The sequence below is a fragment of the Pimephales promelas genome, chromosome 20, assembly GCF_988280905.1.
Source record: "Pimephales promelas chromosome 20, fPimPro1.hap1.1, whole genome shotgun sequence".
Lineage (NCBI taxonomy): Eukaryota > Metazoa > Chordata > Actinopteri > Cypriniformes > Leuciscidae > Pimephales > Pimephales promelas.
Window position 1 is genome coordinate 30,005,553 of NC_142788.1, and position 14,518 is coordinate 30,020,070.

Here is a 14,518-nt window from a genome sequence, read left to right on the forward strand (position 1 = left end):
TTAAAACATTTATTTAAAGATTAAAGCTTTAATTCACCGTAAATGCTAAATTAATTAATGCATAAAAAATATCGACATCTTGGTAACAGCGTTTACACATTATTATTAGTGTCCTTGTTACAGTGTTATACAATTAAGCACATAGTAATAGTAATTAACAACATACTTTCTATTTAATTAGGGTTGTTAGGGTTAAGGTTTGGGTTAGTTAAAATCTATCTATCTAAAACTTTCAGTTCAGTGTGGATGATTGTACTATTGTAATAATAATGATAAACTCCGCCCACTGCTGGCGTTATACACAGAGGAGCTACAAGATGGCGCAGGCAATATTTGAGGTTCTGGAAGGTATTAATGCACTTTATTTAAAATCTTCCCGCATATGCACAAAACATAATGTATTATTTAATGTTTGATTGAGAATGCATGCGCGCGCGACACGAACAGCCCAAAGAAACACATTTTACACAGTTGTTTCGCTTCATGAAAATGTCATTGTGTTTAAATAGGAAGAGTATTTTTTTAATATTTAAATAATAATATTAATTCTAGCGCAGTGTCGCGGTGTATGTGATGTATTGAGTTGAAGTATGTGAGGAGAGATTGACGTAGAGGAGGGAGGAAGAGCGATCAGAATAACAGCCTCGTCCGATCATGGCGGAGGGAGAGAGACACGTCACTGGAAAAGCCACTAAACACGCGAACTCTCTCATAAAAGCGGAAATAATTCATTTAAGTATTAGTATTAGTAGTTATGTTTGTCTCCACACTTGATTGTTTTTATGTTACAGATGTTCTCTTTTCCTAAACTGATGGTAGACTGGGTAGTATGATGGAAGGAAATGCTCAATTGATTCTATGATACTCTAAAATCATTGTTGTGTGTGTATATACATCTCGAGGATGTCCATGAAACTGCTCTTTTAATGATTTCAAATAAATAATATAAAATTACTCTTAAACTAAAGTGTTTAAAGGGAGAATGTTACATTAAAAACACACATTTAACATTAGATGTTACATGTTGATGTTAAACCCACTATTGTTTTATATATAGAATTGTTGTAGTCTACACAGTATTCAATGCAATTACATCAGAAGTAACTGTAATTAAATAACAGAAAGATAAGAATAATCCCTTACTTTACTTTTTTCAAGGGGAAAGTAATTAAATTACTGTAATAAATCATTAAGTAATGCATTACACCAACACAGTGTTTATACTGTATACCTATATATATATAGAGTATAGTGCTGTCAAATTGATTAATCACACCTTACATAAAAGTTTGTAAATATATAATGTGTGTGTATATAGTACTGTATGTGTGTGTATATATACACATATATATTATATACACACACACACACACACACACACACATATATATATATAGTTACATTAAATGCAATTAATCGATTTGACAGCACTACATACTGTATATAATATTAATTAAACAAATAAATAAAAAATAAATGAGTGTGAAATATTGATTTTAGTTTCAATAATCATAATATATGCAAAGAAAGGGACTTAATGACAACTAATGACAAGTGCTTGAGAAACAGTTCAGTGTCATTTTAACCAATTTGACCGATTAGAATCAAGTAGTGCAGAGATTCATAGTGATTATTAATACTATAACTCAAGTAATAGTCCTGTAATGGATTTTGCACGGGCCACATTGTCAGGTAGTAAGTGGTTGGTTTGTTGAATAATTGATGGATTGATTTATCGGTTAAGGCATGGACAATCAGACGGTGCTCAATGTCCAGTCACTGTTAGACAGTCAAGGTGGTGTTTTGGACCCGGGCTCACAGAATGTCTCAGGAACGACCATCCAGCCAATGGGTGAGACTCATTCATGCATTTATATGGCAACAAATTCTAGTTTATCACAATGTAGTATATGTAATCTATCAAGGCAAAGTGTGCATTTATCAGTGTTCTTTATATCCTATTATAGTATTTATTAATATTTTATATAAGCTTTTATTTTAATTTTAGTTTAAGTCTTAGTAATTTGGTTATTTATTTTAAGGTTTTAAGGTTTAAATATATTTTTATTTCAATTTTAGTCGTTTTATTATTTCAATTTTGTTCCAGTTAGGTTTCTTGTTTTTTTAAGTTATCTAATACTTGTATTTTATTGCAGCTTCATATTTAATTTAATTAAAACAATTAGTTGTTGTTTTAGTTAATGGTACAATGACTTTTATATACATAGTATTGATTTAAACATTTAGTAGTATTTAAATATTTCTTAGTATTGTTTAAAATATTAATTTAAGTTTTAGCGTTTTTGCATTTAAATTTTTTTACATTTCCATTAAGATTTCATTTACTTTTATTTCAGTTTTAGTCTTAGTAATTTTAGTACTTGTTTAAGTTAACATTTGTTTTCATCTAATATTTAAATATATTTTATTTCAGCTTTATTTTAACTACCTAAAATGATTAATAATAGTTTTAGTTCTTGATAAATCTAATGATACAATTTGTAAATACATATATAATGATATTTAAAAATATTGTATATATTTTTAGTTGAAGTTTTAGTAATAATTTGCTTTTGTCATTTTCATTTGTCTTTTTATTAGTCGTAATTTTTGCACTTCAACTCATTTATTTCAGTTAGTTCGTTGTCTAATATTTATTTTATTTCAGCTTTATTACAAATACCTAAATCAATGAATAATATTTTAGTTTTAGTTAATAACAACAATGATTTGTAGTGTGTACACTCTAAAAAATTTTGGGTCAAATATGGACAAACCCAGCCGTTGGGTTAAATTTTTACATTTTTAACCCAACATTTGGGTATGTCCGTTAAAACAACCCAGCATTTTTTAGAGTGTACATAGTAATTATGCATTTCTGATTGTTTTCAGCCCGTTCTTTTTTCTGAAAACTCTGTGATTGTTCTTGTTTGTCACATGAAACCTGCAGATGATGATGACGTCTTTCTGTGTGGGAAATGTAAGAAGCAGTTCAACTCTTTACCGGCGTTCATGACACACAAGCGTGAACAGTGTCAGTCCAACACGCCGTCTCTGGCCACCGTCTCTCTGGCCTCCAACAACGCATACACCTCCGTCCCGTCCATCAGCACTGGACCCTCTAACAGACAGGTACAGCTCACCTGCTGAAGAACCACTATCAGATACTACGAACCACCACGAGAGACTGACTGATATCGAGTACTAATATTGATTTGTATATTCCTCAAGGTGTCGACGTACATCACCGTGCCGCAGTCTCCGCTCACACACACGCTGGTCCAGGGAAACGTGTTGGTCAGTGACGAGGTTCTGATGTCGGCCATATCAGCGTTCAGCTCTCTGGATCAGCCAATGGCAGCCATGCAGGGATCCGTCCAGGTAAACACTGGGTGAGGGCTCAAGACGGCATTGTGACGTATATCCCAGTGAAACGGCTTCTCAAACGAGAAGAAATGTGGGGATGAAAAAACATAACTATAATAAATAATTTTAACATGACATGGTTGTAATTTAAAATATATATATATTACGCCGTATTGCTTAATAACAATGAGCAATGTCGCAAAACGTACCTAAAAATGCATTTTTTTCACAATAACTATACAAATAATCAGGATAAAAAAATATTACTACACAAATTAAAGTTTGATTGATTACATTAAGTTATCACTTCACCAGTTGCACACTCGATTGGATAAATGAAATGGTGACCTTTGACACGGTGTTTTTCAGAGCAATCTGAGCATGCACGCGGGATCCTCGTACCTCCAGCACCATCATCAGCCCCTCCCCCCCACACAGGCCACGCCCCTCTCGTCACAGGTGTCCTCCAGCCACAGTAACTCAGTGGTGCAGGTGTACAGCACACTGCCCCCTATGGCTGGAGGCGGGACTGCGGAGGTGCCGGCGCTGGGGCTTCAGTCCTTTCAGTCCATTCAGGTACTGCGCTCAAAAACGTCATGCTAATCTCACCAGTATTAATAGCGAAATACAGCTTTTTTGACAGTTAGTAACTAACTTATATAATTTCATGTTCTGAATATTATTATTACCTAGATTATTAATGTTAACGGTGTTATTTTTAGTATTATTTATACACTTTTAAAGTATTTATTAATATTTTGAGTTAGCTTTTAGCTTCTTTATTTTCATTTTAGCTTAAGGTTTAGCAATTTTGTTATGTAGGAAGTGTTATTTTAGTATTATTTATATAACATCATGGTATTAATTTTAGATTAAGGTTTAGTAATTATTATATGTGCTTCTGTTATTTGTATCAGTTTGTTTTTTAATATTATTTGAGCTTTAATTTATTTTATTTCAGTTTTAGTAATTTTAGTACTTCAACTTGCACTTTTTATATTTCACTTATTTGCATAAAAACATTTAACATAATTTTCTCAAGTTTTTTAATTTGAGGTTTTTCATCTAATATTGACTTATTTCAGCTCTGTTTAATTAATGAAAACTATTTTTAAAGGTTTAAGTGTTAACAATAACAGCACTGCTAATAGTGTTTGTTTTTTAATTATATTTAGGTTTAATTTATTTAATTTTAGTTTTGTAATTGTAGCACAAAATTACTTGCAACATTTTCAATTTAAGTTTTTAATGTATATGTTAATATTATATAAGTTTTTATGTTAATATTATTAGCTTTATTTCAAAAACAAAAAAACGTTTATAACAAAAACAACACTGGTTGAAAATAAAAGTATGCCTTTGTTAGTAAATTTGTTGTAATTAGTCCTGTCAGATCGATTAATCGCCATTAATCACATCTAATAAAAGTTTGTAAATATATGTGTGTGTGTGTATATATATATATATATATACACACACACACACACACACACACACACATATATATATTTATATACACATTTTTTAGATGTGATTAATCGGTTTGACAGCACTAATATTTATATTCTCTAATATAAGTATAAATAATATAAATATTTATATTCAGCTTTAAATAGGTGTTGCATATAAATAGATGCAATATAAATAAGAAGAAGAACTATTAAATAAAAACAAATATGGATATATATATATATATATATATATATATATATATATATATACTGATGCAGGTTTCTCTGATTGTTGAGCATTTCCTGACCTGATTTGACAGATCCCCAGTCAGTGTGTGGAGGGCCAGGTGTTCAGCGCCGCTCCGGTTTACAGTCCAGGAAAACACACCGCCAAAAACAAGAGCTGCACCATCAGCACAAACCTCTCCGAGCTGGCCGAATACGACAAGGTCATCATCCCTAAGAGAGCCAGAACCTCCAAGAAAACACAGGATGGTAGTTTACACATCATCTACACCAGCAAACCTGCAGAAATATACATATACACATGTGTATTTCAATAATCAAATACTACTGTTCAAAGTTTTATTATTCAGCAAGGATGCGTTAAATTGATCAAAAGTGACAGTAAAGACATTTATTAAGTTAGTAAAGATTTCTATTTCAAATAATGTCATATTAGAGTGATTTCTGAAGGATCATGTGACACTGAAGACTGGAGTAATGATGATGAAAATCCAGCTTTGATCACAGGAATAAATTACATTTTACAATATATTCACATAGACAACAGTTATTTTACATTAGAATAATATTTCACAATTTTCACTGTATTTTTGTTCAAATAAATGCTCTTTGATTAACAGATTTTTTAAAAAACATAAAAATAAAACTTACCAACATGCCAAAATGTACAATGGCAAGAGCACCCATTGAAGGAAACAGCCTTAAAAGTAAACACAGCCTTATTTTGTTCCAGCAGGACAAGCCAAAGGAAAAGCCCAGAAGCTCAAGTGCAATTACTGTGACAAAGTGTTTACCAAGAACTTTGACCTCCAGCAACATATAAGAAGGTAAATGATTTGATTTATATCAGGGCTCTTAAAACGGCATGAAATTCAAATGTTTTGATGCAAAACCCCGTAAACAGAGCCGCAGCGGCGCTCTTCTCGTCCTCTGTGCAGTCACACGGGTGAAAAGCCGTTTCAGTGTATCGTGTGTGGCCGAGCCTTCGCCCAGAAGTCTAACGTGAAGAAACACATGCAGACGCACAAGGTTTGGCCCGCCGGCGTTCACAGCACCGCCTCAAGGATGCCCATCACTGTCCGCGTGCTTCCTCTCAGCAACCAGCAGAACTCGCAGCCGGCCGAGGAAGAGGAGCACGAGCAAGGTGAGATCACACAGCCAGGCGCTCGCTACTAAGGGCCCTTTCACACATACCTGGTTGATCTGATTGGTTACAAGGTCGTTTGTGACGTCAGCGATTTCAAAGCGTGTTTTTGAGACTGTCTTTGGTTCACTGCAGGTTTAAGGAGGAAATACTCCGCAATGCTGTCGAATTTACACATGGTGTGTCTGAAAGAGTATTAAAAACACCACATACACACATAAACAACATTAAATGCTGGATTTTCACCACAAACAACAAACTTTGAGAGAACCTTGCTTGTTTTAATTTGGTGTGTGAACAAAACTTCACTAAACATTATCTGTAGTGCACCTACTATCCAATAAATTGAAATAAACATTGTGCTTTTTTGGGCTTAGCTTCCAAATTCACTTTACTCTACCTGATATACAGTTAAACCAAAAATTATTCAGACACCAGATATCATTTTTGATATTTTTTACTGGCTAGTAAGTGAGGAGAGCAAACTAAGTGTAAAATGTGACATATTATACCCAAAACTCTTCATACAGTGACTACCAGTGAACATTTATACAAATTTGGGATCAAAATTATACCGGACTGTGTTTTGCTTCAGTGTTTTTGCTAATGCTCTTTTTACACACACACATGAAGCATTGCTTGGTAATAGTTTGAGCTAAAATGGTATTATCTAATTTAACGGCTGACAGATATTCAACATAATTCATGTGTGAGAGTCTAACAGACGGACGGACAAAACCAGTCAAATATCCACTGATCTGAGAACTCGTATTAGCATCTTCTAAACTATAGCGAATAAACTGCAATAATGTGAGAAATGTTGAAGGAATTTAATAAATTTGACTGTATATCCAAATGAATCGATACAGATCGGGATTGAATCGTAACTGTGAATCGAATCATTCTGTGAAATTGGTGTCAATACCCAATGCTCTGAAATGATATATAATATCTGAACTGAAGCTCATTGGTCTGGTCTTCAGCTATTGAAGAGCCGGACGCTGAGGTCCAGGAGACGGAGGACAAGCAGAGCGACGGCACGAACACGAACAAGCAGATCATCCTCATCGACAGCTCATATCAGTGCCAGTTCTGCTCCGACAAATTCAGCACATACTTCCAGCTGAAGTCTCACATGACCCAGCACAAGAACGAGCAGGTACCACATCTGTCATTCAAAAGTTTGGGGTCAAAAAGATTTTGTGAGGTGTCGGGGCTAATGTGACCATCAACAATACGGGATCGCTAAAAACACAGCGCTAGTAGAAAGATAGTATCAATATAGGATAATATAGTACAATATAGGATCGCAAAGCCAGGAGAAACATTTGCAGAAAGACGATGTAGTCCGCCATTGTAATTGTTATGCTTGAAGTTGGCGCAAGTGTTTCTGGGAAAGCTGAGACGTATGGTGACGTACACAGTGACATAACGACGTAATTCGCTGGGTTCTCTAGTCAGTGGAAACAAAAACAGGTTCTGAGACGTTTCGCAAGTTGAACCATCTTTGAACCAGCACTAGTTACGAACCAGTTCTTTTTTGGTGGAAACAAGTGAGAGGAATCGAAATTCTAATTTTATAACAAGTATTTGATTCCTGAATTGGAATGGGAATTTTCGAGTTAATCGAAGCGCATGTTGTTGTGCAGGTGTACCGCTGTGTGGTGAAGAGCTGCTCTCAGACCTTTCAGAAGCTGGATCAGTTTCTGGAGCACATCCACACACACCAGGAGCATCTGACGTACCGCTGTCACCAGTGCAGTAAAGTCTTCCCGTCTCTCTTCGAGCTCGGCCTTCACCAGTACTCACACAGCTTCTGTCCGCAGCAGAACCAGCGCAAAGAGACCAACTACTACAGGTCAGACACGCTCACAGTAACACCACACCACCAGCAGGGGTCAGAAACACACAATCACACTGACTTCCAAATCATCTGTAGTAATCAGACTCAAAAGCCCTCACGTAAACGCTTTAAAGGGAACGCGGATCCACAACACAACCGGAACACAATACAATGCTGAATAAAGTCATAGTTTGTGTTATTTTAGGTCTGAAATGTATTTTCAATGTATCTAACCCACTGATGTCACATGACTACTTTAAGAACATTTGGTCTCATTTGTTAACATTAGTTAATGTGTTAACTAACGTGTTCTTATAGCATTAATGTTAGTTAATAAAAATGAGTCTGATATTTGATTATATGGCGACAGCACAGCGGTTCTCAGTGATGATAGTTCAGGTTGACGTGTTTTGAGCTGTGATCTTCGACTGCTTCTGTCTGAACTGGTTGTGTTTGTGTTCAGATGTATGAAGTGTCAGAGTAAATACTCCACACAAGAGGCTCTGGAGCAGCATCTGCTGAACGCCACACACAACTACCCCTGTCCACACTGCATGAAGGTACTCTACACTACACCGCTTACATTCACACATCGAAAGCCTTTTGTAATTATGTCATGTGCCCTTGCTCTTTTATATAGATATATATCTTTTTGAATATTTCTATTTATTTTTAATTTATTTTATTTTGTTTCAGTTTGTTTTAGTAATGTTAATAGTTCAATTTAGGTTTTATATGATTATTTTTTAATATTTCTATTTATTTTTAATTTTTATTTTAGTCATTTTAATACTTCAGTTTAAGTTATATATATATTAATATTTCTATTTTTTAATTAATTTAATTTTAGTGTGTTTTAGTAATATTAATACTTCAGTTTTAAGTTTTATATAATTTTTTTATATATATTTCTATATATTTTTAATTTATTTTATTTCAGTTTGTTTTAGTAATTTTAAGTTTTTTTTATCTAATAATCATATTTTATTTCAGCTTTATTTCAGGTAATGAAAATTATTTTTAATAGTTTTAGTATTATTCATACACTGTTACAGTATTTATTAAAACTTTAAATTAGCTTTTTTAACATTTGATTTTACTTTTAGTAATTATTTTTAAGTTTAAGTTTGTCAATATACATATTATATTTCAGTTTTATTTAAATGAACGAAAATTAATTTTTTAACACTTTTAATATTAAACTATAGTATTTATTACTATTTTGAATTAGCTTTTATTTGAAGATTTTCAGTTTTTGTTTTAATTTTAGTTTAAATGTTTGTAGTTTTGTAATGAGCTTTTGTCATTTTTATTATTATTTTTTAGTTTAATTCTATGTCAGTTTTAGTACTTCAGCTTAAACGACTGGTGCAAGAGCAAAATTTCAAATTTTCATTTAGTTTTTTAAGTTTAAGTTTTTTTTATCTAATATACCTGTTTTATTTCACTGTAGCTTTATTTCAGACTTTTAAGAGGTTTGTTTTAAGCTTTAGTCAAGAATAGCGGAAGGAGTCTGAAAAGAATGGCACTGGAGAATGAAGATCTGTCGTGTGTTTGCATGTCGCAGGTGTTTCCGTGCGAGAGGTATTTCCGGAGGCATCTCTCCACTCACGGCGTCGGCGGCAAATTCAAGTGTCAGATCTGTAAAAAGTTCTTCAAAACCGAGCACTACCTCAAACTACACACACAGATCCACTCAGGTTTGGAAATGTCCTTTACTCTTTAATGCAGTTTTATTGTTATGTAGCTAGTTATATAATTTGTATATGAATTGCATCAGAAATGATGAATTGCCCCTAGTATGGTTTTTCAGATATGACCTTTTATGTAGTGTGTAATAATAATGCTGTTTGTGAATGTAAGAAAGTCTAATGCAAATTTCAAAGATCAATAAGCTGTAAGCGGTCTACCAATCAGACTGGGCCATCTGACCAATCAGAGCAGAGTACACCAATCACAACAGACTGGGCCATCTGACCAATCAGAGCAGTGGAAGCTTGTGGAAAGGCGGGGTTTAGAGAGACAGAATCGTGTTTTTTTGACTTGGACGCATGTAAACCCGTGTAAGAGACTCCAAAACAAATTAGGAACCTTTAAAATAGCATAATAGGGGCACTTTAAATTAAGTATTTAACATATTTAAAGATTTATGTGTCCAAAAACAAACAAGTAAATGAATGAATCTGCTTTGATGGAGCATCTGATGAACTGCAGTGATGTTAAGTGAGGTTTTCTCGCTCTACAGGGGAGAAACCGTATAAATGCTCCGTCTGCGAAGCCACCTTCAACAGGAAGGACAAAGTAAAGAGGCACATGCTGATCCACGAACCCTTCAAGAAGTACAAGTGTCCCTTCAGGTGAGTGACAGCTGTCAGATCGCCACACACAACATCAGTCACATGTCAACGTTTCTATTGTCTTTCCTCTGCAGGACTCACGTGGGCTGCAGCAAAGAGTTCAACAGGCCCGACAAACTCAAAGCTCATATTCTCTCTCATTCAGGTGAAGTCTCAAAAGAGTTTTGGTCGCACATTTTTCTTATATAGTTAAGTAATATCACACGAGTAACGAGCGATTTGATTTTATTCGACAGTTCAATGAATAAGAAATAATTCTAATTAATATTGTCATATTTTAGACTCAGTATTGTCAGGTTTTGCTCACTTTTGCCAACGAAAATATTGTGGAACTGCATAATAATGTGCAAAGCAAATGTCTCTCTCTCATCTCTCTCTCTCCTGCAGGTATTAAGCCGTATAAGTGTCAGTTCTGTCAGAAGTCGTTCAGTCGTCGAGCTCATATGCTGGAACATCAGCGCTCACACACAGACAACTACCGCTTCCGCTGCTCCGCCTGTAACAAAGGCTTCACACGCCAGAAATACTACAGAGATCACAAGTGTCCGCTCGCGGGGGCCGCGCAGGGACGGGACAACAGCAGCGAAGGTACACACACACACTTACACTCACACACGCTCGCATGCACGCACTCACTCATTTACTCTCACACACACACTCGCACGCACTCACTCATTCACAGCACACACACTCGCTCGCAGGTACTCACTCACAAACACACACTCGCTCACACACACACACACACACACACACACACACTCACTCACTCAATCATTCACAAACACACACTCGCACTTACACATGCATACTCACACAAACACACTCATTCACAGCACACACACACTCGCTTGCATGCACTCACTCACACACTCGCTCACACACACACGCACTCACTAACACGCACGCAGCCACGCACTCACTCACTCACACGCTGCGTGCGCTGCACTCACACACACACACACTAACACACACACACTCAATCATTCACACACGTACTCACTCGCTCACACACACATTTACTCCCACTCACTCACTCACTCACACACACACACTCACTTACTCAGACACACACTTACTCACTCACTCACTCACTCACTCACTCACTCACTCACTCACTCACACACACACACACACATTTATTCGCATTTACTCCCACTCACACACTCATTCATTCACACACACACACGTACTCACTCACTCATGCACACACACTCACTTTTACAGGTAATCACTGTATGAAGAATTTTTGGGTATAATTTGTAACATTTTAATAATAATAATCCTTCTCATTTAATAAATGAACTATAGTGTCCTGCACACACTAGTATAAATATCAAAAATGATATCTGATGTCTGAATAATTTTTGGTTTAACTATACACATATATACACACAACTTTTCATGAAACATTCAGGGGACGGATCTTCTGCCATGGAGCCCGACGAACACGGAGAAAGCGAAGAGGAGGGCGATGATAATGATAACGAGACGCAGCAGGAGGGAATTATGGGAATGGATGGAGAGGAGAAACAGACCCGAGAGGAAGAGGAGGATGAGGAGGAAGAGAGGAATAACGAGACGAGACTGGATCACATGCAGGAGGAAGAGCGAGCCGTCAGACTGCTGTCTGAACCCATGTGCTTCCAGACGGGGGACTGATGAAGATCTGGATGAGGAGATGTGTTTGCACATGTATTTCCCAGAATCCCCACACCTGTGTCATGTTGTTTACGGATAGAATTGAGCGGGGATGATGTTCATTTGTGGGCCAACCTGGAAGTTTACATCACTGGAATCTGAATTTTTTTGGATTAGCGGATTATTTTTTGGATTATTAGATTATATATAAATATATAAAGCTCTGCGATCAACAAAAGTGAATTATACTTAAGATAATTTTCACAAATGAACAATTTTTATGAATTTTTTAATGAATTAATTTTTTATAAATCGTTAAAATATTAATGCCTGGGATGCTGTAGTGTACACTGCAAGTTATTTAATTGTTATGTTAAATGTGTAATATGGATAAACAGTGTTCATAAACGGCTGCTGATAATATTCTCAATGAATCGAGTGCATCACGTCTATCATTGTCAAGGGTACAAAAACCCTGTAGAGGATCTTTAATATTTGATATGTTTTATATTAAAACATCCTTGCTAGCTAATTTATTTTTTCTCGCATTTGTTGAGATGAACTGTAACCTGATACAGAAATAAAATATTGAGCTGTATTTCTGCATGTTTGCCGTACAGTTATCATGGCTTGTTTTTCTAATCGTGCAATTTATGAGATATTGACCAATAACCTGGCAAAATGCTGTTGTTATTGTAAACCAAATCTATTCTAGATATATTTTGCTAATTAAATAGCCTAAAGCTGAAAAAAAGAAATATATAAATATTACATGGACAAAGTTAAGTAACTTAACTTAAGCACATTTTATTAGTTTATTCTTTTTATTAAAAAAAACAGCACTTACTAAAATCTCAAATAAAATTAAAACTGAAATATTAAAGCAAAAGTTCACTCTAAATATTAATTACAAATTAATATCTACTATAATACTAAACTGAGACAAAGACAACCAAACCTTCAATTTAAGCGTTTTTTTCTCCCTTGACAAGGCTTTTTTTTTTTAAGTACTAAATTTACTAAAACTAAAGTAAAAACAAATTAAATGTAAAAACATAGATCTCTGTACGGGTATAGCTGCTTTCATTGGCTGTCTGTGGATTGTTTTATGATGTTTCATGCCATAAGGGGGTCATCATGACATGGACTTTTTTCATTATAATTTTAATATGTTCTTTGAGGTTCACTTAAAACGTTAATAAAGTTCTGCACACACACACAAAACAAAATGAGCAGAAAACGATTAATTTCTACATTCTGAAATGAGTTTTTAAGACGCGGCTCCTTTAAGGCTTGTCAGTTAAATGGCCTGTTATGATTGACTAACATCAAAACTCATTCGATTGCACTCAAGTGTTTTGAAAACATTATCCATATAAAATCTTTCCAATAAAACCATCTTTTACAGACAAAGCTTTATAAAATCATTTACTTACGGTTTGCCGCTGCCGTCAGATTCAAAACCGTCGTTGCAAATCTGTCAAGAAAAGTAACGTTATCTTTGCGAATGCGAACTCTCTCGATTATTAAACAATGCTCTGAACAAACATATAATCCTCTGGCGATTGAGAATAAAGCACCCACTTGTTTCTGACGCTGGGATCCTTCTGAATCTCGATACACACAGACGATAATGAGAGGTTTATATTTATATGGACGCCTCAGAGTCAAAGGCAAAGCGATCGATTTTCTGTCGACCGTTAAAATACTGAACCTCAGTGGGCGGGGCCTATGGTACAATGCTGTATTACTATTGGTCAATATCTCGCTGGAGACGGTTTTATCCAAATATATGACGTCACAAAAGCTTGTTTTTGGAGCTTGGTAAAATAAATGAGTTGTTTTGAACGAGGATGATGTTTCAAGCTCTAAAACTTGCAGGGTGTTTTAACGGTACAAAGACTTTTTACATATCAAAAGATCAAGGCAAATATGATTTCTCATGTCATGACCCCTTGAAAGTGACATCTCATCATCCCATGATTTGTTGCTGAAACTCATTTCCTTGCATTATGAACAGAGTTCAGATCTAAAAAAAAAAACACCAACAACAAGACATTTCCCATAGAATTATTTATTCAGCTGCTGAACATCTTTTCACATTCGACTATACATACAAATCAACTCTAGTAAATAAACTCTGAAACAACCGTGAAAGCAGTCGCTTCTACTTTAATACTAAAATCATTTGAATTATCAGAACAGAGAGGAGAGTATTCACACATGTACAGGGTTCAGTTCATATACAGAGTCAAAGCTGTTTGGTTTACATGGATCAGTTGGAAATAAAAGCCAAAATTAAAGCCTTGTCACTTATTAATAAACCATTGTCCTGGGGATTTCACTGGTTAAATACTCATTCAAACAGGGTAATTTGGATAAAAATAGCTATTGAAATAAATATTTGATGTTGATTCATTTTCTTTAATTAAAAAAGACAGTCACCCATTCGAGCCTTGATATTATTACCCAT

At 35.0% G+C, this 14,518-nt stretch overlaps 1 protein-coding gene across 2 annotated transcripts; it reads left to right on the plus strand.

The window, feature by feature from the left end:
* The first annotated feature begins 269 nt into the window (after positions 1 to 269).
* Positions 270 to 12,643, plus strand: znf341 (zinc finger protein 341). 2 transcript variants are annotated; one of them, XM_039674420.2, is made up of 16 exons: positions 270 to 348; positions 1,745 to 1,852; positions 2,951 to 3,132; positions 3,232 to 3,381; positions 3,736 to 3,942; positions 5,138 to 5,312; positions 5,797 to 5,890; positions 6,002 to 6,207; positions 7,191 to 7,366; positions 7,857 to 8,065; positions 8,514 to 8,610; positions 9,618 to 9,750; positions 10,296 to 10,407; positions 10,482 to 10,552; positions 10,795 to 10,995; positions 11,822 to 12,643. In XM_039674420.2, the coding sequence occupies exons 1-16, from the start codon at positions 270 to 272 to the stop codon at positions 12,064 to 12,066; spliced, it is 2,445 nt and encodes an 814-aa protein (XP_039530354.2). In that variant the 3' UTR covers positions 12,067 to 12,643. The 2 variants fall into 2 exon arrangements, with proteins under 2 accessions (XP_039530354.2, XP_039530356.2); XM_039674422.2 differs by having other exon boundaries at positions 293 to 348; positions 5,800 to 5,890.
* The last annotated feature ends 1,875 nt before the right edge of the window (positions 12,644 to 14,518 follow it).

Bases quoted from the DNA above. Each gene is read 5' to 3' on its own strand.
- znf341 (XM_039674420.2), top strand. From the start codon at position 270: ATGATAAACTCCGCCCACTGCTGGCGTTATACACAGAGGAGCTACAAG. The intron at 3,382-3,735 runs GTAAACACTGGG...GGTGTTTTTCAG, and splicing joins CCATGCAGGGATCCGTCCAG to AGCAATCTGAGCATGCACGC. The intron at 3,943-5,137 runs GTACTGCGCTCA...CTGATTTGACAG, and splicing joins AGTCCTTTCAGTCCATTCAG to ATCCCCAGTCAGTGTGTGGA.